Consider the following 22,075-nt stretch of genomic DNA (forward strand, 5'->3'; position numbering starts at 1 on the left):
AACGCCTTTTATTTTCTCTCTTCTTTCAGATAATGAAGAAATTCTTCATTTTCTGCGTCGTTTGCTGCGCTCTCACCGGAATTCGAGCCCGGAACTGCGCGGAGAATATCGTGCAGATGTTCACGCGCCGACAAGCTCCTTGGTGTGGATCTCGAATAGAACCAGGTAACGATGTGTTTATTACATACGGCCAGTATTAATACGCTAAGCAGGTCTGATCTCCAAATAGTATTTCATACAATATTAACAAACAAGCTTTCAGTTTTACATGATTATTTTTCTTGTAATCATAACCAACATTAACAGCTGCCGTCCTCGAAGACGGTACTTATTTGGATTCCGAACCAAGAAACGTAGCGTTCCCTTTACAAATCCCATAAGTAATCATCAGAATTCAAATCATTACTACCTTCCTGAAACGTTAGTGCCTGTGTCACTAAGTTCTCATACTCCTGTTATAACAAAGAGAATTTATTTATTTATTTATTTATTTATTTATTTATTTATTTATTTATTTATTTATTTATTTATTTATTTATTTATTCCCACTATCCCTTCCACAATCCCTTCGCTCCTTTCTTCATTCATTCATGCATGGCTAAATGGTTAGCGTGCTGGCCTTTGATCAGAGGGGTCCCGTGTTTGATTCCCGGTAGGGTCGGGAATTTTAACCATCATTGGTTAATTTCGCCGGCACGGGGGCTGGGTGTATGTGTCGTCTTCATCATCATTTCATCCTCATCATGACGCGCAGGTCGCCTACGGGAGTCAAATCAAAAGACCTGCATCTGGCGAGCCGAACATGTCCTCGGACACTCCCGGCACTAAATGCCATACACCATTTCATTTCATTTCCCGCTATTCCTTCCTTTCTCTTTCCATCATTCCTCTCTTTCATTACTCCTTCTTTCTACCTTCTTCCGTTCCTTTCTTACTCTTTCCATTCTTTCTCCTTCCTTCCTTTATTCCTTAGACTTTCCTCCCTTTCACCATCAATCAATCGTCATTGATCTGCACTGAGGACTGTCTCCCAGATTACCTATTCCCTATTCACTGTCTACCCAGTCTTTACCTATTTCAAAGAATTTTCCCTTCATAAATGATTCCATTCCCTATTTTCTCTTCCTACAAATTAATAATTGCCCCAATTTTTCCTTTTGAATTCCAGTTTTATCTTACCTTTATCTTATCTTTTTTCTTATATGTACCCGCGCTTCGCTACGGAATTCTACATTGTATACAGAATTCTATGTCAGACAGTGTAGACGTTGTAAGATAGTATTAAATTGCATTACTCTTTACGTAACCTTGAAACGCAACGGGGAAGTCGCCGAACAGTTTTTTTTATGTGAAGACTGGGTTAGGCCCTCTTGCCTACCATCAGCACAATCAAGTTGGGGAGTTGTCATTATAATGGCAGGCACTCAGTCTCCACCTGCCCTTTTTACATCCTCAGAAAGACTGTCTTCGTGGTTTTCCCAACTGAAATCGACATAGGTCATTACAAGGACGCCAGTAGGAACGTCGCGATTAAAAGCAATGCTATCATATGAAAAACTCGATCAAATGAAAAACCACACTATTTCTCACTTTTAACAAATATACTACACTGCCGATTTAATAGTTCAAAGTTGCAGATCTGGAATGACCAGGCTGCAGACAGCCGTCAACCGTAAACACACTTTAACTTATGGGGTGGGGGTAAAAAGTGTAGAGTCCCAGAGCAAAAGCTATGCCCTTTTACACATATGTTTAATAGGAGTACCCGATGAGTCGGAAAATCTCAATTCACTACACTGGTGGGGGTAGAAAAAACTATCTGACTTTGAGGCAAATTTTTCCTCCAAGCCAGAGGAGAAACCCTCTCTCCACCTGCCCTTTTTACATCCTCAGAAAGAGAGAAACCCTCTCTTCGCTGCTAATATAAAATAAGAGTTTTGCCTGTAGATTGCTCAGAATTTGAAAAAAAAAGGTATTTCTGTATCGGTCATGTGCATAGTAACCAGGAAATGCAGTTTTTACTTTTCCGTAATGTCTGTCTGTCTGTCTGTCTGTCTGTCTGTCTGTCTGTCTGTCTGTCTGTCTGTCTGTCTGTCTGTCTGTCTGTCTGTCTGTCTGTCTGTCTGTCTGTCTGTCTGTCTGTCTGTCTGTCTGTCTGTCTGTCTGTCTGTCTGTCTGTCTGTCTGTACACGCATCACGAGAAAACGGCTGAAGAGAATTTAATGAAAATCGGTAATGGAAGTCGGGGGGTGTGCCTCTACAATCTAGGCTATAAATCATTTTACTCACGCTGAGTGAAATGGTAGTTTAGGGCAAGGCCTAAAATGTAATTCTCAAACATGTACACTATTAGTGGTCCTACCGGTAAATACCATATAACTAAAGTTATATAGAATTAAATTGCCGTAATTTATGTCAGACGTTGTTACCATACCTGCTTTGATAACGCAGGTATTAATGAATTTGTATTTTTGTTGCGAAGTCCATATCAACGCCGAGCTACGAGAAAATGGGTTAACAGAATTTAATGAAAATCGGTATCTAGAGTCGGGAAATAAGAAACTACAGTCTAAGTTATAAACAATTTACTCGCTCTGTATGAAATTATAGTTTAGGGGAAGGCGCCTAAAATTTATTTTTTAAATACCTATGTTACTGGTCCTCTCGAAAAGTACTTCATAACAAAGGTTATAGAAAGTACCTTTTCGGGCTATTTATGTTTGATTCAATTTTACCGTACCGACTATGATAAGAGTGGTATTTCAGAGTTGGAAGAAAACTAAATGTGAAGGCCTACAATGTTGAAAGCGCATAACATTGATCAGCAATAACATTACATTGACCATTGCTTGTGGTGATGTTCTTTGTCTCTTATGCTGCCGCTCAACTCCGATAGATGGGATTACTGCTGCGTACTGAATATTGGCGGGAAGTAGCTGGGGAGTTAGAAAACTTTCTTCTTTAGCATGCCATTCCTCTGGTCCACAGATTTTCTGATACCGTACTGCTGGTACGTAACTCACTGGTTCATCATAGTATTCCAGCTATTCGATCCCTACTCTTGACGCAATGTTTTGAAAGAGCAGGGTTCACTCTTAAGGCAGAGGCTCACTTAGTAGTAGTAGTAGTAGTAGTAGTAGTAGTAGTAGTAGTATAATCTGGTCTAGAATTATAGTTTAGGCATATTCCAAATTATAGCACCACAATTCACAAAATAACTCAAAATTCAACCCTGAAAAGAGCCGGTTCTTAAAAACAGCTTCTTCCACTTCACTTTTATTAAATTCTATATTCATTTTATTCAAAATTTCCAGTGAAGAGTGGGTTTCTCCTCTGGATTGGAGGAAAAAATTGCCTCCAAGTCAGATAGATTTTTCCGCCGCTAGTATAGTGAACTGAGATTTTCCGACTCATCGGGTACTCCTAGGAAACAGATTAGTAAAAGGGCATAGCTTTTGCCCTGGGACTCTCCACTATTCGAACCCCCCCCCCTCCTCCGAAAAAAGATTAAGAGTGTTTACAGATCGTGGCTGTCTGCGGCCTGGTCATTCCAGCTCTGGAACTTTGGACTGTTAGATCGGCAGCGCAGTACTGTTCGTTCAAATTGAGAAAATGTGTGGTTTTTCATTTGATCGAGTATTTCATGTGAAATCACTGCTTTCACTCGCGCTATTCCTACTGACGTCATTGTAATGACATATGTTCATTTCAGTTGGGAAAATTATTAAGATAGTCTTTCTGAGGATGTAAACAGGCAGGTGGAAAGTCATCGTCTGCCATTATAATGCACTTCCCCAACCTGACTGCGACTGATGGTAGGCAAGCGTGTCTACCATCACAATGAAAATTCCCTAACGCAGTCATCATACGAGAAAAGACGTTTAGTGATTTCTTCGTCGCGTTTCCAGGGTAACGTTAAGAGCTATGCAATTTAATACAGTCTTGCACACCACGCGTACTCTACCTAACCTACATTTCTGTATACAATGTAGAATTACGTAGCGAAGCACGGGTAGATCAGCTAGTTTGGAATAAAATGAATGTACAATTTAATAAAAGTGAATAGGAAGAAGCTTTCCTTAATAATCGACTCTTTTCAGGGTTGAATTTTGAGTTATTTAGTGAACTGCGATGCTATAATTTGGAATAGGCCGAAATTGTAATTCTAGACCAGGTCATAAGTGAGCCTCTCTCAATAGATGGAATACTATGATGAACCAGTGTGTTACGTACCAGCAGTATCAGAAAATGTATGAACCAGAGGAATGGCATGCTAAAGAAGAAAGTTATCTAACACCCCAACTATCTCCTGCCAATATGTAGGCTGTTATACTCGGTACGCCGCAGTAATCCCATCTTTCGGAGATGAATGGCAGCATAGGAGACTAAGAACTCACGACAAACAATGGTTGATCAATTTTATGAGCTTTCGATATTGTAGGCCTTCACATTCCTTCCGACTCTGAAATACCACTCTTATCATAGTCTGTACGGTAAAACTGAATAACACATAAATGAACGGAAATTGTGTTCTCTATAACTTTTGTAATGTAGTACTTTTCGATAGGACCAATAACATACTGCAGGTATTTAAAAGTTAAATTTTAGGCGTCTTCCCCTAAACTACCATTTAATCCAGGGTGAATAAAATTGTTTATAGCTTAGACCAGGGCCTCTCAAACGCCCAAAATCTCACGTGTGCAGATAGAGGCGCAAGAACTCCGTGCACTGTGCATCGCTGCCGCTCGGCATGGCTCGGATCAACGCTTCGTCTCTGGGCTACTCGGCTAAGCTCGGCTCAACTCGCCTATACTCGGCTCAAGTCAGCTCGGATTTGGGGCGCTACGGCGCAAGTGGGGCAGAGGGAGACAGGCGGAGCGAGCGAGACAGGCGTGAGGAAAGAGAGAGTAAGCGCTATTGCTCCAAATTGAGGAGTGGGGCGTCTGCACTCTGGTCAACCAAGCCAAGTCGTCTTTTGCACCGTGCACAGTGCATGCACCACGCGCATGCACCCTGAGAGGCCCTGGCTTAGACTGTAGTTTCGTATTTCCCAATTCTATACAGAGTGAACAAAAAATGCCGCACGTGGAGGTCGGCATGCAGTTCCTCGTCAAAATTCCCGACAAAAGTTTATCTTGCAAAACTTATTCCCACCAAAAGGTTCAATAGAAATGCGAGTTAAGAAAAGAGGCTCTGGCAACACTGTAACGGCGTGCTGCGTGGCCAAGCACAGGTCGCATGAACTCGGTGCACTGCCGGAGCTGTCTCATTAGCTCAGTGAGACGAGTTAACGCCACAAATGCCCGTTGTGCGGACACGCCGATCTTCGAGTCGCGTTCGCGCCAATTTTTTCAATTCATGTATCAAATTGTATCCAATGTACACCTCCACTATGCAATACACTATGTTCTGTCTTACCGTTACAGTTACCTTTATTTAATATTCAAACATAATATGAATTTCTTACAGACGTAAATGACCACTTCGTGTCGTCCATGGCACAAATAAAGCCAATACGTAGAACATAATAGTGGATACAGTAACATCGTCTCTATCCAATGCGATACAATGAAACACAATACAGTACAGTACGTAGGCTACATTGGATTGCCCATTTTGCTACGCACAATAATGCCACAGTGTACGTGTGACGTCCAGTCTTATCTTCACAGAGCCGGTACGTACACTTTCACTTCACAGCAGATGTTCTAAGCGACCACCTTGCAGTTGCAAACACTTCGCCACTCGCTGGAGCATACTTTGCCCGACCCTACGCAACACACCTGCATCCACCATTGCCGATGCAGCATGCACGCGAGCTATTAGGTCTTGTACATCCATGGGTGGAGTACTATAAACAAGTTCCTGTTAGTGTCCCCTCAAATAAAAATCTAGTGGATTAAGGTCCGGGGAACGTGGAGGCCAGAACATTGGACCTCCACGACCAATCCATTTCCCTGGAAACGCTTCATTTAACATTAGCTATCGCCGAAAACCAAGTGGAACGTTTTCTAAAGCGTCAGGCAAAGTATTGCCCAGAAACGTACGATAGTGGGGCGCATTCAACTTGTCCGGCAATAGGTAAGGACCTAAAAGCACTCCTCCGACGGTTCCAGTCCACAGATTTATGCCAAAGCGTGCCTGAAAGCTACATTCACGAGTGACACGTGGGTTGTGGTCAGACCAATAATGGCTGTTGTGATGGTTAAATATACCTTCCCGAGTGAACCTACATTCGTCACTCCATATCACATTCTTTATTAAATGTTCGTTATCTTCAACTTGTTGCAAAATCCATTCAGAGAACTGCACTCGTTGAATGCGGTCTTCTGGCTGCTGGTGTTGAGTTAACGTGTAATGATATGGGAGCAGTTCTTCGTCGTGCAACACGTCAACAACCAATGCTTGAGATACCTGGTACTGCCTAGCAATATCACGGGTACTTCGCCGAGGTGATTGGCGAAGGGCTTCAAGATTGTCGTCCTCTGTTTGTGGAGTACGTCTAGTCCTTGGACGACCTCTCTCCACTACTTGTGGACGAAGACTACTGGTTTCCCGCAGGCGTTACTCAAGGCGACGAAAAACATTCTTATCGGGATGACGCCTTTCAGGGTACCGTGCTGCATACTCACGAGCAGTAGTAGAAGCTTGGTTATCGGATGCAGCCAACACTAAAAGCATATTCGCCGATTGTGTAATCCAGCAGGAAGCCGCCCTACGTGCACTTGACAGGACCAATTATGGTTGTGCACTGCGTGGTTAGTCGACTCATGCATGCAGTTGAATGGATCACACTGTCATGTGTTCGACTATTGTCATGTGACAACAGGATGTCATGCTTACAAACGCAGTTACACGACGGGAACTAGGGATCTGATGTCACCCACACAAAAAGAAAAAAAACCTACCTGACGTAGATTCCAGCCGTAGTTCCATGGTGCATATGGGTTTAATAACCCAGCCGTCTACTCAGTGAGCTGCGACGGCGGGTACGGTAGAGCGGGATGATGCACGTTTCTGTATTACATTCAGATGCGCTGCAGGATGTGACAGTGTTGCCAGCTTCTCGTTTTCGACTTGTTTTCAAACAGCACCAGATCCGATTTGGCTATAGAAACTTCTGTCTTGCAATGGGATGAGGAATCGTATGCCGACCTCCAAGTGCGGCATTTTTTGTTTAGCCTGCATACCTATTTTCATTAAATTCTGTTTACCCATTGTCTCGTGACTTGACGTTGATATGGACTTGGCAACAAAAATACGAATTCATGAATATCTCTGTTACCATAGCTGGTGCGGTGAAAATGTATAAGACATAAATGATTGGAAGTTTAATTCTATATAACTTTAGTTACGTAGTATTTATCGATAGGACCGCTAATAACATAAACATTTGAAAATTAAATTTTAAGCCTTCCCCTAATCTACCATTTCACTCGGCGTGAATAAAAAATTTTATAGCCTAGATTGTAGTGGTTTACTCCCTGACTTTACATGCCCATTTTCATTACATTCTCTTCAGCCGTTTTCTCGTAATGCGCGTGCATATATACAGACAGGCAGAAATTACGGAAAAGAAAAAAGTGCGTTTCCTTGTTACTGTGAACATGACCGATAGAGAAATACCATTCTTTTTAAATTCTGAGAAATGTACAGACAGAACTCTTATTTTATACATATGTATATATAGATTGCCACTATTCCAACCTTCGAGTGATATTATGATCTTTCTTGCTTTTAAAAACTCCACTCAACCTTATTCGTCCACTAATGTCATTCTACGAGGGCTGTACATAATGTCGTGGCAATATTGATAGAACGCAATATTTCACTAACAAGTGGAATTGCATTACATTCTTTCAGTGTACTCACCCGCAAAGTCTATTACCTTTTGTCAAATTTCGAGAAGCCGTACGGGACTATAATTCCCAAGGCGTTTCTCTGTTGACGACAGCGACGAAGTGTAGATGCCACGTCAGGCAATCGGCGACCTCGGAGGAGTTCCTTCAACTTTAGAAACAGGTTGAAGTCACAAGGACTCATGTCAGGTGAGTACGGAGGGTGTTCCAAGACCTCCCAATGCCACCGTTGCAAGGAGAGCTTGGCATTGTTTGTGACATGACAACGTGCGTTGTCATGCAACACAATAGGGCGATCGTCTCGCAAAAAAATGTGGACGTTTGCGCCGAATAGCCGGACGTAGATGTCGTCGCCACATAAATCGGCAATAGTAATAACTGTTGCCGGTTTGTCCCTCAGGCAAAGTATGCGTAAGAATAACACCCTCGTAGTCGTATGCCACAATCAGCTTCAGCATCACCTACTGGGTTCCTGTCAAAACTTCTGTGGACGTGGCAAACCTGAGTGACACCATTCATTCGATTGACGCTTTAATTCAGGCTCTTAGGCTCGTGCCCACGTCTTGAATGGCGAAAATACGCTGTAGGAATGCGTCTCCTTCATTGCGGTATCTTTCCTGGTGGATGCCAGCCAGTGCATACTGTGGCATTTTCTGTGCGTCGGTGAGTTTGATGACTGAGACCAATCTCTACGGATAATTCCCGGATAATCCATCGATGGTCTACGGAAACGAGACTACTCAAAGTATCAATATATTCTTGAAGAATGGACGGCCGACTTGTACGGTTCAAACCCGCAGTCTCATTCTGACCCACACGAAACGCCTTGACAACCGTCCTGCACGGCAATGCATTGTCACCACAGCCTTCACGTAATCCTCGATAACATTCTGACCCACACGAAACGCCTTGACAACCGTCCTGCACGGCAATGCATTGTCACCACAGCCTTCACGTAATCCTCGATAACATTCTAATGCACTTTTGGGCAGGGGAAACCTCGATTTTCATCCACGAACGCTGACCATCTTTCGAAAACATGCTTTTGAGTGGTGAAATAGACACTCTTCACTTCAACGCCACACGGAGTGGTAGTGTGTGTATGTGTGTGTGGAAGGGGGGGCACGAATTCTTCCTTCTGTTGAACCCCCAATGACGAATGTCACGCGCCGCCACTGTAATTACTATTACTTTTACACTTTTTGCATTGATGTTCAATCCACATGCTTCAAGCACCCTAGCTACTTAATCCATTATTATTATTATTATTATTATTATTATTATTATTATTATTATTATTATTATTATTATTATTATTATTATTATTATTATTATTATTATTATTATTATTATTATTATTAAATTTTCAGCAAGAGTAAAGATTGTTAACATTTATTTTCAGATTTGTCACTCAGAGACTTATCTGGACCCTCAGTAAGAAATGTGATCCAGCAAGGACGAAGCGAAGGATTGCGGGCGAACCAACGGGAGATGGCACGAGAGAGGAATATTGTTGAGAGAAAGAGGATCATAGTACAGCATTCCACACCTGAATACCATCACTACCTCTTCACAGCACCTCTTCCGGGATTTTCTGAGTACTTCAACAAGAGTACACGGGACCTGAACTTGGCGCGTGAGACAAGCAAGGCGCTCGTTCGTGCGTATGTACTACTACTGCATATAAACTTATTTATGATAATGGAAATGTTCTGGTCTTGTGTGATCTGGTCAAGCAGGATTTGAAGTTCCTTATAATTCGCTGAAGGTGTGTTCGGCGCTTCCGTGGGTTCATTATCTCAGTTGTCTGTGTTGGTGAGTAGTGGAGTGAGGTTGCCCTCTGTGCTCTGTTAACCTGCCCTACAAGTAGGAATGCTAATTCATTACTGAAATCAATGCATTACTATTCCCTCTTTCAAATGTATTTGCTTTTTTAGGAGAGTTAGTAACGACCGAGCGAGTTGGCCGTGCGGTTAGGGGCGCGCAGCTGTGAGCTTGCATTCGCGAGATAGTGGGTTCGAACCCCATGGTCGGCAACCCTGAAGATGGTTTTCTGTGGTTTCCCATTTTCACACCAGCAAATGCTGGGGCTGTACCTTAGTTAAGGCCACGGCCACTTCCTTCCCACTCCTAGGTCTTTCCCATCCCATGGTCGCAATAAGACATATCTGTGCCGGGCTGAGTGGCTCAGACGGTTAAGGCGCTGGCCTTCTAACCCCAACTTGGCAGGTTCGATCCTGGCTCAGTCCGGTGGTATTTGAAGGTGCTCAAATACGACAGCCCCGTGTCGGTAGATTTACTGGCACGTAAAAGAACTCCTGCGGGACTAAATTCCGGCACCTCGGCGTCTCCGAAGACCTTAAATAGTAGTTAGTGGGACGTAAAGCAAATAACATTATTAGACATATCTGTGTCGGAGCGACGCAAAGCAACTTGTAGAACAAAATGTTAGTACCAGCATAATGTGAGAAATTTAATACAGAATTAGTATAAAATAATAATTTCGATTCGACGCTTATAGGCTGCTCTTTCTGCTATTGGCTTTTCGTCGCACCGACACAGATATGTCTTATGGCGACGATGGGGCAGGAAAGCACTGGGAAGGAAGCGGCCGTGGCCTTAATTAAGGTACAGCCCCAGCATTTGCCTGGTGTAAGAATGGAAAACCACGGAAAACCATCTTCAGGGCTGCCGACAGTGGGGTTCGAACCTACTATCTCCCGAACACTTAACTTAACTGGCCGCACTTAAGCGACTGCAGTTATTGAGCTCGGTGACGCTTATAGGCAACCTGCGCATCTGAGAAGATGAGGCCCTAATAGTGATGAATTCTAATGATGAGGACAGCACACACACCCAGCTCCCGAGTCATTAGAATGAACAATGAAAGTTGAAATCCCCGACCTGGCCGGGAATCGAACCCGGGATCAAATCCAGCATGCTAACCATTTAGTCATGGAGCTGGATACAGAATTAGTGTAACTGTGCTGGTAAGCATGGGGTGACAATCCATGACGGTAAACGGCAATAGAGACCGTGTACAGAACATTTCACGTCACATCGGACAAAATATGATATAGAAAATGAGCCATTTAAAATCAAGAAAATTCCAAAATAGGTGTAGAAAATCTTAAAAATCAAAATAACGTACAAATAAAAATGAAGAACGGCAATAGCGCTAACAGCAAAAGTCGTTAAACTTATCGTATAATAATATTTTTCGTGAATTCCGATGACCATAATTCAGTCATCCTTACAGACAGAAAATTGAATGTGTTTTATATTTTTACACATGTAATATAGCCTTTTTAATTATACTAAAATCGTGTGTGTTGTTCATGATATTATCGAGATAATCATTTAAATGTTAATTTTATTTTTATTCCACAATGGACAAATATTTGATTACATCAAGGCTTTTAGTTTCGACAGTTGGTTTTCCGTGGTTTCCCACTTTGTCACATGGCAAATGCTGGGGCCGTACCTTAGTTAAGGCCACGGCCGCTTCCTTCGCAATCCTCGCCCCTTCCTAACCCATGGTCGCCATAAAACCTATCTGTGTCGGGCTGTCCGATCTAAGGGGCTGTTAATGTTATGCGATTAAAGTAATGTTGAGCTGAGGTTGAGCTCACACAAGAGGCATGTAACTGCTCAACAAGCGGGTAGCAATGAAGCGTATTTAACTGAAATGCGCAGACTGTAAGTAGAGTTATATAAGTTCTGGTGCGAGTTCCGAAAACTGAACAGGTAAATTCACACATACAATTCAGGAAGATCCCCAAAGAATTAAGGATGTAATTCCTCTCCGGCTTTGATGAGATGGCCAATTTTCTTTTAATGTGAGGAAGTCAGGCAGATTTAATAAATATGTTTTCAGAACATGTTATTACATAGTAAATTCCTTATTATTGCATTCTACATCTTTATAACTATAAAGAACCGAAGGTCCTATCTTCTTAGTTCCTTCATAATATTTCTGTAAAAAGTTAAGTATCGCAAAAATATGCTATGTTCTACATTTTTAATATAATGAAGACAGTTGAATATAGGAAGCTGATATTTCTCTAAAAGTTAAAAATTACACACTATTTTTGCTGTTCGATTTCACGTGGAATGCTCAGTACAGCAGGGTTATTCCATTCCATATCCCATCGGGTCACTTATATAATGTTATAACTACAGATGGGAATTTGCCTATTTTATTCCTGTGTTCAGAAACGTAGGCTTTTGAGATATAAATCCGTTTTAGGGTCTTTTTACCTAGATTTCGTCGGTTTCATTGTGCCTATAAATGCCTATCTCAGGGGTTTGTGCCTGTTTAGAGTATAATTGCCTATTTGATGCCTTTTGACTGTATTTTAAAGAAGCCGGTTTTTTTCCAATGCATTAGCTGGTGTGCTCGACAGAATTATCTTCTCAGTTCTCAATAAATGTTTACCCCACGGTCAAAAACGGGAATTCTCGGAAGTCACCAGAAATAGTGCTTGGGACATCTCCATCAGGAGAAACAAGGAACAATTTTACCTCAGCCATCTGATCCACTCAGCCTGGCTAACTAAAGAAGTGAAGAAAAACGAATACACATAACTACTAATGGACATAATAGGAAGATTTTTAAGGGATACCGACATTCCCCGTTGGCAGAAAATTATTGCTTCTTGAATATTTCTAATATCTCTGTCTCTGCCCAGGTTAGGGCCGAGTCTTGCTAAACTGTGACAAAAAGTAATGCTACAGGTGCATGCCACAACAAGTTCAAATTACGCGGTTTTCTCAGTTTCAATGAGGGTGGCAGGCTTGTGGGCACACACGATGTAGGATCTATTGTAGGCAACAGAAAATAGTCTTCATGACAGCTGACCCACCTGACCAAAGCCGGCGAACAGCAACAAATAAAATGTTCTCAAATCTGAGATTTATAGTGCCTCCATTTTAATTCTTCGTTGTTAGTAAGAACACTGCTAGGGGCAGCTTGAAGGATCCCTGGCAAGCATGAAGGAACGATCTCTCCTCCACACTACTCAGGTATTGTTTTATGTCATTTTTATTATTTTTCAGATCAGGTGAAAAAAATACCATATATGGCAATATAGAAAAACTGCAATGCCTCTGACACGAGTACAGAAAGCAGTTTCAACGCAGCCTTTCTACCAGTCCACTGTGAACAGTGACCAAAACAATAATTGTCTTCAGAGCTATGCACTGAAATGGTAGGAGCTAATATTCCCCTGCATAAACTGCAGCATCCAACATTCAAATAATTTCTAAGAAAACACACGGGAAGTTTTGGCCGAACCTCTGAGAAGATAGCCGCTGTCAGCGAAAAGTGCGATAGGGTCCTGCAGCAGAATCCAGGATGAAATGGGATGGTAAAAGTATCCAGGGTCCTACGAGGTGAGGTAGATGAAATAATGGCATGGAATACACTAAATTGCGGAAATAGTCCTCGTCCAGGACTGGATTTTCTCAGACCCTGAGAACTTGGACCCATAACTGGTCTGCATTCACCTGAGGTTCGTTTGCATTGATGAGAAGCCTCCTTAGTTTTACCGTCACTCATGTGTTGTCTGTGACGTTCAAGTCTGATGACTTCGGACACCAAACTAAATCGTAGAATTCAAAGAACTCGGAAAGCCCAGGGCATGTGGACAAACTATTCTTCTTTGGAAGGAAGGCAAGTTTACTTCCTAATAACTACGATCAGACGAAGTGGCTTCTTTGAAGTTTTGTCCGTCCGACCACTTCATGTAATGTCGAGAGATCTTTCACTACAAAGTAATTCTGCATGAGAGGAGAACAAGATTACTGGAAAACATTGATAAGTTGCTTGTTGTAAATTCCTTTTGTAGTAACTGAGTATAAGTAATTTTTTCATGCCTATATTGTTGCCTATTTTACACGTTAGTGCCTAATTACATGCCTATCTTGGCTATTTAAAGAGCCTATATACGTGCCTATTTTAACTATTTTTAGTGCCTATAATTCTCATCTCTTCCCTCACTTATTGTTTACCACAACATTGCTTATGTATTTACATCCCGAGTCAGTTTCTTTACTTTAGGTGATAATAACGTAAGTAATAGTCAGTTGTATTGTACTTTACCTGAAAAAAAAATATGCACATTCATGATTCGCCTGATCTGAGCCCATGTGACTATGATCTAACCCCCAAAGTCAAGAATCCATTATGTGAACAACGGTTTGCTAACAAAGAGGATATCGTAACAGCATTTCGGAGAGAGGTGTAACACGTTAGCGATACACATGCAGCGAATGGTATTCAGTGCCTTCCCCACCGCTGGCAACGCACAGTGGAAACCTTGGGTGATTATTTCGAAGGTCTGTAACCAGTGGGGACCTGTCCTTTGTGCGTAGTCTTGTGTTTTTGCTGTCTATACCAAAATAAAACAATGTTTACCAATGGCCTGTGTTCTGTCACTTTCCTACGAGAATCTCCTGAAGTCAGAATGTGTCTTCAGGCGCTATGCATAAGTGCATGCCCTATATTTCCAAATGCATATTTTATATTTTTCTTGTTATCTCCTGTTCGCGAGAAAAAAAATAGTTGCCATGACTTATGACTCGACCTTCGTATATCCTACCGGTATTGTTGAAATGGTAGTCTAAAAGAAATTTGAAGCTACTTTTGTCCGACAGCGTGAGAGAAAGGGGCGTGGGGATTGCTCTATATATGCCGAACTGCTACCCTTCAAATCCGACATTTAGAGCTTTGAAAATGGCGTTAGGGAAAAACTGATAACGGGATTTGAAAGAGGAAGAATTGGGTGATTTTTAATGTTCTTTATTTTTTAATCTGCTTACCCTACAAGGTCGGTTTTCCCTCAAACTCAGCGAGGGATCCCACTTTTACCGCCTCAAGGGGTCGTGGATACAACTGGGGGGAGGATGACCAGTACTTCGCCCAGGCGGCCTCACCTGCTATGCTGAACAGGGACCTTGTCGGGGGATGGGAAGATTGGAAGGGATAGACAAGGAAGAGGGAAGGAAGCGGTCGTGGCCTTAAGTTAGGTACCAACACGGCATTTGCCCGGAAAAGAAGCGGGAAACCACGGAAAACCACTTCGGGGATCCCCCTCTACAGTACTCAGTTGACCTCTCGAGGCTGAGTGAACCCCGTTCCAGCCCTCGTACCATTTTTCAAATTTCGTGGCAGAGCCGGGATTCGAACCCGGGCCTCCGGGGGTGCAGCTAATCACACTAACCACTAAACCACAAAGGCGAACTTTTTAATGTTAACATTGAAAATTCAAATTTTTAGTCAAAACCCGCAACTTTTCAGACAAGATTCCCCTTAAAGCATCTTAGAAACACGAATTCTCTCCCACACAGCACCGAGCCTGGCAAAGGCATATTTACATCATTCAAATGGTTTGTAATGTTCGCTGAAAAGTCAATCAGCAACCCAGTGCGTGCGTTCTCACACAAGCGCGTCCACAGCGACAGAGATTAGGCCGGCCGCAAAATGAGACGCAGGTCCGCAGGGTGACCCACGTCGAATTCTTCACGGCAGAGTGAGTCACGGCGACAATCGTCGCAAGTTGGATCGGAGTTTCAGTACGTAGTTTACCACGGAACTTCAGTTCTGGCAGAGATGGCGAATACTGCTGCTATGTTAACAGATTTGAGTTCAAAATTGGATTCCGATACCGAGTTTGTGTTCGAAACGGTATGTTACATATTCAGCCGGTGCTCCACTTTTCATGTTTTTTGGCTGTCTTCTGAGAGAATCTGTCAGCGAATGTCTCAGTTTCTGCCAGATCGCCTTCGCATAAGCACCTGCAACAATTGCTTCATGGCTTGTATCATACAGAACTTCGCGAACACGCACGGCTTCAATCAGTTTTTCTTCCATTTCGAACTACAAAACACAATATGAACAACCAAAATCACCGTGAATGTTGCAGGAAACTGAAAAAGAGAGACTGCGGTCCGCAGGGTCACTACGGGCAGCAACTGCGTCACGTCAACCTGCGCCGTAACATGCGCGAGTCCAGTTCTGTGGTTCGCAGAAACTGCGTCACCTCACGGACCTGCGTCACATTTTGCGGCCGGCCTAGTGGGGATGGGGGGGCGGGAAGATCCATCATCTGAATTTAAGCCCCCTCCTCCCGCCGGGAGGAGTTTGGTTAATTTTTGCTGGTACCGGTGCGAGTGAACGCACCTCACCCAGCCATTTAGTGAAATATATTATTAGGGAAATATATAATTGAGTGATTGTCTTAGTAAGTATTTGATAGTTATTAGAGAAGAGTAATTTTTAGTGAATGAATTTACGGTCATTGGTCACCCATCCAATTATCTGTTAATTGTGCAGTGACTACACATTCAGTAAACTGTTGCGCTATACATTTAATGTGAGTGTGCGGTGTTAATTTTGAAAAACAGCATTAGTAATTGCAGCATTTATCGAAGTGCACCCGCCACGGGGTCCGGTTTCTGGTGTTATGAGAAGAGGTAGTTTATTGGCTAAGAAGGTGTATTTGGCTAGGAAGTGGGTTAACTTGAGCTTGATAGAGGAATGTGATTCTTGGTGGGGTGAAGATAGTTTTTTAATGTGCAGGGTCTCGGCTACTCAATCCACCGAGGGGGCCCCGCGGGAGAAAGTTGAAATTTAGTGAAAAGTTGAAATTTAGTGAGGAGTTGTTGAAATTAGAGGATTTCGGGGTCGGGATGGGGTGGGAATGGCCATTCGACGGGAGGCGCCGCACCACGTGTCACGGAACGCGACGCATCTGCCGCGACGATGGGGGGAACCTACCCTACCGGGTACCATCTGGTAACCCTTCAGAGGGGGGGGCTCCGATTGGGAACGCCCCAACCCACCACATGCTACGGAACGCGACGCATCGGCCGCAGCGATGGGGCAGGGCAAGAGCACGCCCGCACGGGATACCACCCACCATCGGGGAACCGAGTTGGGGGAGGTCGCAGGTACCTTGGCATTTCCCCTTGACCTTGGAAGGGAGGATCCACGTTCACGCACAAGCCGCTAGGTGGGTACCTGGGAGGAAGTAGGGAACGGAGGGGTGCGTTTGAAACACCATAATGGGTCAAACGCACTTGGCGGACGGACCTAAGTGGCAACACGTTTCCTGAGTCGTGACAGGGGTTGAGTGGTTAAAGCCATTGACAAGTCACGAACACAGGACACCGTGCCGCCCTGACAAACTGCTTTCCAGCACTGGGAGCGCTGGCACCTTGATGGATGTCTACCAGTTGAGATGTCGATAGGCTCAGATTTAGTTGTCCCCATACTGCTATTTCTTGGCTTGGAAGGACGTGGTAGCAGTACAGAGCCTTGGTGTGAGCTTCTTGACTGGATTCTTGTTGCTGGTAGCCGGTAAATGTTGATTTGTCGTTGGCCGGTGAGGTGAGCTCTGATTGGTTGACGTGGTGTGCCGGGGCCAGCGTACTTGGCTGCTGGGCCGGCCGCGGTGGCCGCGGGAGCAAGCAGCTCCCGCACTTGGCGGCCATCTTGTTTTGAGTCTTAGCAGGGGGGGGGGCTAGCTCTCTTGACTGCTAGCCCTGCTGGTATGGCCGCGAGGGCCCTGAGGTTCTCGGTGTCTGCTTCGTCCACATTCACCTCGTGTTGTTAACACCACGAACGCTTGGCGTCAAGTGTTCGTGTTCTGTGTTCCGTGGCCCTGGGCAGACGTGGTGCAGCGTCAGTGCTCGCTAGCCTCAAACCCTCACCAGAAAGCTCAGCGCACAACACGCGTCTGCAAATAACGCAACACAAGGATTGTATACGAGGGGACAAAGCAGTCAGTCTTGCAACTAAACCAGTCCTTGAGGGTTGGGAGGGAGGGTCCAAATCTAGATTGTTTTCATTTAAAAAATAATTTGATCCTTTCAAACATAACTTCTCCTGCACTATCTTCCAGCAGAAGTAGGGCTTGTTGGCAATTCTTCGTGAAAATAGCCCATATCATACTGAGAACGAATATGCGTAATTAGGCGATACCAGTAGCACGTCTATGCCTTTGCTGGCAGGACCTAGTGTTTACAGTGCACTATGTCTTCTGGTATAGGCTAGAGCAATTTTGTAACTTTCATTGATCTGTCTCTGTCTTATCCTTGGTTTTGACAATATGAAAGTTACTGAGGTATGAGCGATGCTAGTAATGACATTCCTTCTGCAGCCAGTCCCTGCTAGGAATGGTGTGAAAATGTTCCTCATAGGGTCGGTTGGTGCATGCATTTCAGTGGGCTTGGCAGACTGATATGTAATAGCAACTTCTGACTCGGTGAGGAAAGCAACGGGAAACTACCTCACTCTTCATTTCCCTAGTACGCCTCTTTAGTGATGCCTAGGCGATCTATGACAGCTGATGGCAGATTTGTTGAGGATCCACCCAGCCTTAGGACTGAAGACTGAACATACAGTAGCACGTCTGTGGACTCATCTATAGCTGTAGACTTCGCTTTCAAGTTTGTGTGAACCATGTTGAATATTTCTGATCCTAAAATTCCGACTATATGAGTTGTTGTATAATCAGACAGTGAAGTTCAACGAATAAAATCACACTCGGTCAGCTGTTTCCCTAAGTAACAACTGTCATACAGCGTGTTATCATTTCAAAGTCGGTAAACAGATTCTTTATTTTTCCTAATAACTAAGACATACGACGCTTCGTTTCGTTGTGATAACGCACGTATGAGAAATAGCACTTCCTCGGTGATAAGAGCTTCTTACTGATTCCACTGATTCCTTGTTCGAAAGCTTTATGTTTACTTTCATAATGTATTTTCAAATTGCACTCCTTAATTGCATACACAAAAGATCCATCGGCTTAGAATATAGAAATATACTCATCAGCCCACTTTGAGTTTTTTTTACAAGCCTGTTTTCTTAGTCGTGTTTCCTTTCCTTACTCTTTAAAGTATTACCTAAAAATATTTCCAGTCCCTGTACACCTCCTTGAGGAATAACCTGCCTCAAAGAACGGCCGGAAATTATGTTGGTGTATATTTGCAGGTACGACCTACCGAAATGGGCTGCGGGGGATGTCCTCACGCTCGTCAAGATTCCGGCTGAGCCGGACTCATGCTCGCCCACTCCCACCTGCAACTCGGCAGCTATCTACCGCACGTACGACGGCTCGTGCAACAACCTACAGAACCCCAAGTGGGGGATGTCTGACGAGCCCTTTACTCGGCTACTGCCATCTGTATTCGACGACGGTAAGCTAACATATCACAGTATCTCTACTTAGTATAAAATAAATTCCCCGATCATGTCTGTCTGTCTGTCTGTCTGTCTGTCTGTCTGTCTGTCTGTCTGTCTGTCTGTCTGTCTGTCTGTCTGTCTGTCTGTCTGTCTGTCTGTCTGTCTGTCTGTCTGTCTGTCTGTCTCTGAAGACTAATCTCAAGAACCACTGGATGGATTTTGATGCGGTTTTCACCATTCTATTAAGCATTTCTTGAGAAAGATTTATGTATGGGAACATTCATCTATGACCAAAGGAAGCTGAGCAGTAATGATTTCAGTGAAGAAAATGGAAGAAAAACGGCCGTTCGTGCAACTTTTTAGCTTACAATGGCTGAACCGTTAAAGATGCATCTGTACTATGAGGGTAAGAATTATTCAGCATAAAACGTTCTACGAAAAATTCCGCGACAGCATATATGTATCTTAAACACATGGCCCACTATAAGTGTTCATATGTTACAGGAACGATTTAAGTGAAGCAAGTCGAAGAAAAAACGACATGATTTCTGGTGCCGCCACCAGTTTTCTATTATAATAGAGGCCTGAGTGTGAAACCTTCAACTGCTTGACAAAACAGACGTAAAGAGTTCAGCGAAGATGAATAAAAGCACGAAATAGAAGGCGTGGCACTTGACGCCCATGTGTTAGGAATTTACTGCACTTACTGTAGGTACCGAATTCAAGTAAATCATTTTGGGACTAGCTTCTCTACACAATAAGCTAGCAATTTCAGCACAAAATAAATCATAATTTTGAAGGATCTCGTTCATATGTCCCCTTAAGTAGTTGAATTGTAGGCTAGTCCGCACTATGCGGTTCCGTTAATCGATTCTACGTTTTTTTGTTTTTTTATTTGCTTTACGTCGCACCGACACAGATACTGTAGGTCTTATGGCGACAATGAGGCAGGAAGGGGCTAGGAGCGGGAAGGAAATGGCCGTGGCCTTAATGAAGGTACAGCCCCAGCATTTACCTGGTGTGAAAATGGGAAACCACGGAAAACCATCTTCAGGGCTGCCGACAGTGGGGTTCGAACCCACGATCTCCCGAATACTGGATACTGGCCGCACTTAAGTGACTGCAGCTATCGAGCTCGGTAATCGATTCTACTAAAACGTTCAAAACACGAGAGAGTATTTCAATACGAACTGTAGGAAATGTTTTCTTCTGTGACATCATAATGCTATTGCTTTTCCTCATATTATTATTCTTACGCATGTTAATGATTGTTTTCTGCACTTCAGGAATCTATTCCATCCGGACGTCAGTCGTGGACGGGTCTCCTCTTCCAAGTGAACGGAAACTGAGAACAAGCCTGATATTAGACAGGGATGTTCCGGACTACATCAATCTCCTTGTTGTAATGCAGTGGGGGCAAATTGTTGCACATGACACCCTGGCGTCAATTGACAGTGCGTGTTACGGTGAGTATTATTTTACTTTATTTCCTGTTTCTTCTCAATGATTTCTTTTTCCTAGAGGTTTAAAGTCGTACTAACCCATAGAAGATTATCGGTGGCGTAAGGTTTGGAAAGAGTTAGGATTGGGAGGGTAATGGCCGTGGCCTTAATTAGGGTACAATCCCAGCACTTGACTGGTGTGAAAATGAGAAATCACGGAAAAATCATCTTCACGGTAAGATGGGATTCAAACCCACTATCTCTCGAATATAAGGTCATAGCTATATGACCCCAACCGGGAAGCCTACTCGTTGAATTATTATTTTTCTAAAATAGAATGAGCTGCAAAAATGAAACCCTATTCATTTTGATTTTATAAACAAGAACGATGTTATTTTACTAGAACAGACATCGTTTGGGGATGTCTAGCCGAGATGGTTAAGGCTTGATCGGTTGAACAGAGGTTCAGTTCCCTACAAAGAAGCTGAAAATTAAAATGTGACTTCCATTTCTCTAAAGGTTTATAGACGTGGGATTCATATATGTTACACTAGATATCAGTCCCAGATTCAGGGTACTTGGCGCCCTGGGCCACAACCCATTTTGGCATTATAAGTGAATCCTAGAGGTCAGTAAGGAAACTTGATTCTTAAGAATTAAGGATAGTTAATTACTGATCTATGAAATCAGCATTTGTGAGGTTAGGTTTTAAAGAATTGTTAAAAACATGCTTTATTTTTATTTTTGGTATAATAATAAAATATCAGTCTTGCATAATACAATCGACTATAAATTGAATATTTAATGAACTCAAAGACTTGGAAAGATATTCTACGAACAATGTGCAAAGAGCAATGGAATAGTGAACTTTCACAAATGTTGATCCTAGGAAAGAACTGATGGACATCATCACATCGTTTGTTTGAGATAAGTCGATGAACTCTGGAGGAGATACACAGTCACTGATTTAAAAACATAGTGTCAATTTAACGGTATTCGAAGTTATCATTTTGAAAAACTGTGCGTGGAAACCTTTTAATAACATGTCAGTGATAATGATTGCCTTATAAAATGCACTATTTAATTACAATTTTAAAATAAATAAATATTAAATATTATAAGAGCCACAACACAACCACTGCCCTACTGAAGGTTGCAGATAACATGATAACATTGTGGCGGTAATTAGTAATCCCACTTGGATATTCGGAAGCATATGAACTACGTAAAAGTCAGCATGAAGATGTATTTGCTTTAAAACTCTTTGACTTTCCAAATTAAAAGTGCTAGTTGTTAGATGCCGATTGATTTTAGAGAACACTAACTGATGTACCCGTGCTTCGCTACGGAATTCTACATTGTATACAGAATTCTAGGTTAGGTAGTGTACACGATGTTGGTAAGATTGTATTAAATTGCATAACTCTTAACGTTACTCCCAGAATTTTGGAGCGTTATATCGGCAGCGTAGTACTGTTTGTTAAAAGTGAGGAAATGCGCGGTTTTTCATTTGATCGAGTATTTCATATGATGTTACCTTCCAGGTTTGGACACCCATATATAAATTATTTATATAGCCCAAA

The 22,075-nt window shown here is 42.9% G+C and overlaps 1 protein-coding gene across 2 annotated transcripts in view; it reads left to right on the plus strand.

Moving 5' to 3' along the window:
* LOC136858028 (peroxidase) overlaps positions 1–22,075 on the plus strand; it is a 210,835-nt gene that overhangs the window by 31,172 nt on the left and 157,588 nt on the right. For both annotated transcript variants that reach the window (XM_067137234.2, XM_067137235.2), the window contains exons 2-5: positions 30–165; positions 9,262–9,523; positions 18,859–19,064; positions 20,337–20,516. In XM_067137234.2, the coding sequence (XP_066993335.2) occupies positions 33–165; positions 9,262–9,523; positions 18,859–19,064; positions 20,337–20,516 (781 nt within the window). In that variant the 5' untranslated portion in view covers positions 30–32. The remainder of the gene's footprint in view (positions 1–29; positions 166–9,261; positions 9,524–18,858; positions 19,065–20,336; positions 20,517–22,075) is intronic.

This window comes from Anabrus simplex, chromosome 1, assembly GCF_040414725.1.
Source record: "Anabrus simplex isolate iqAnaSimp1 chromosome 1, ASM4041472v1, whole genome shotgun sequence".
Taxonomy (NCBI): Eukaryota; Metazoa; Arthropoda; class Insecta; order Orthoptera; family Tettigoniidae; genus Anabrus; species Anabrus simplex.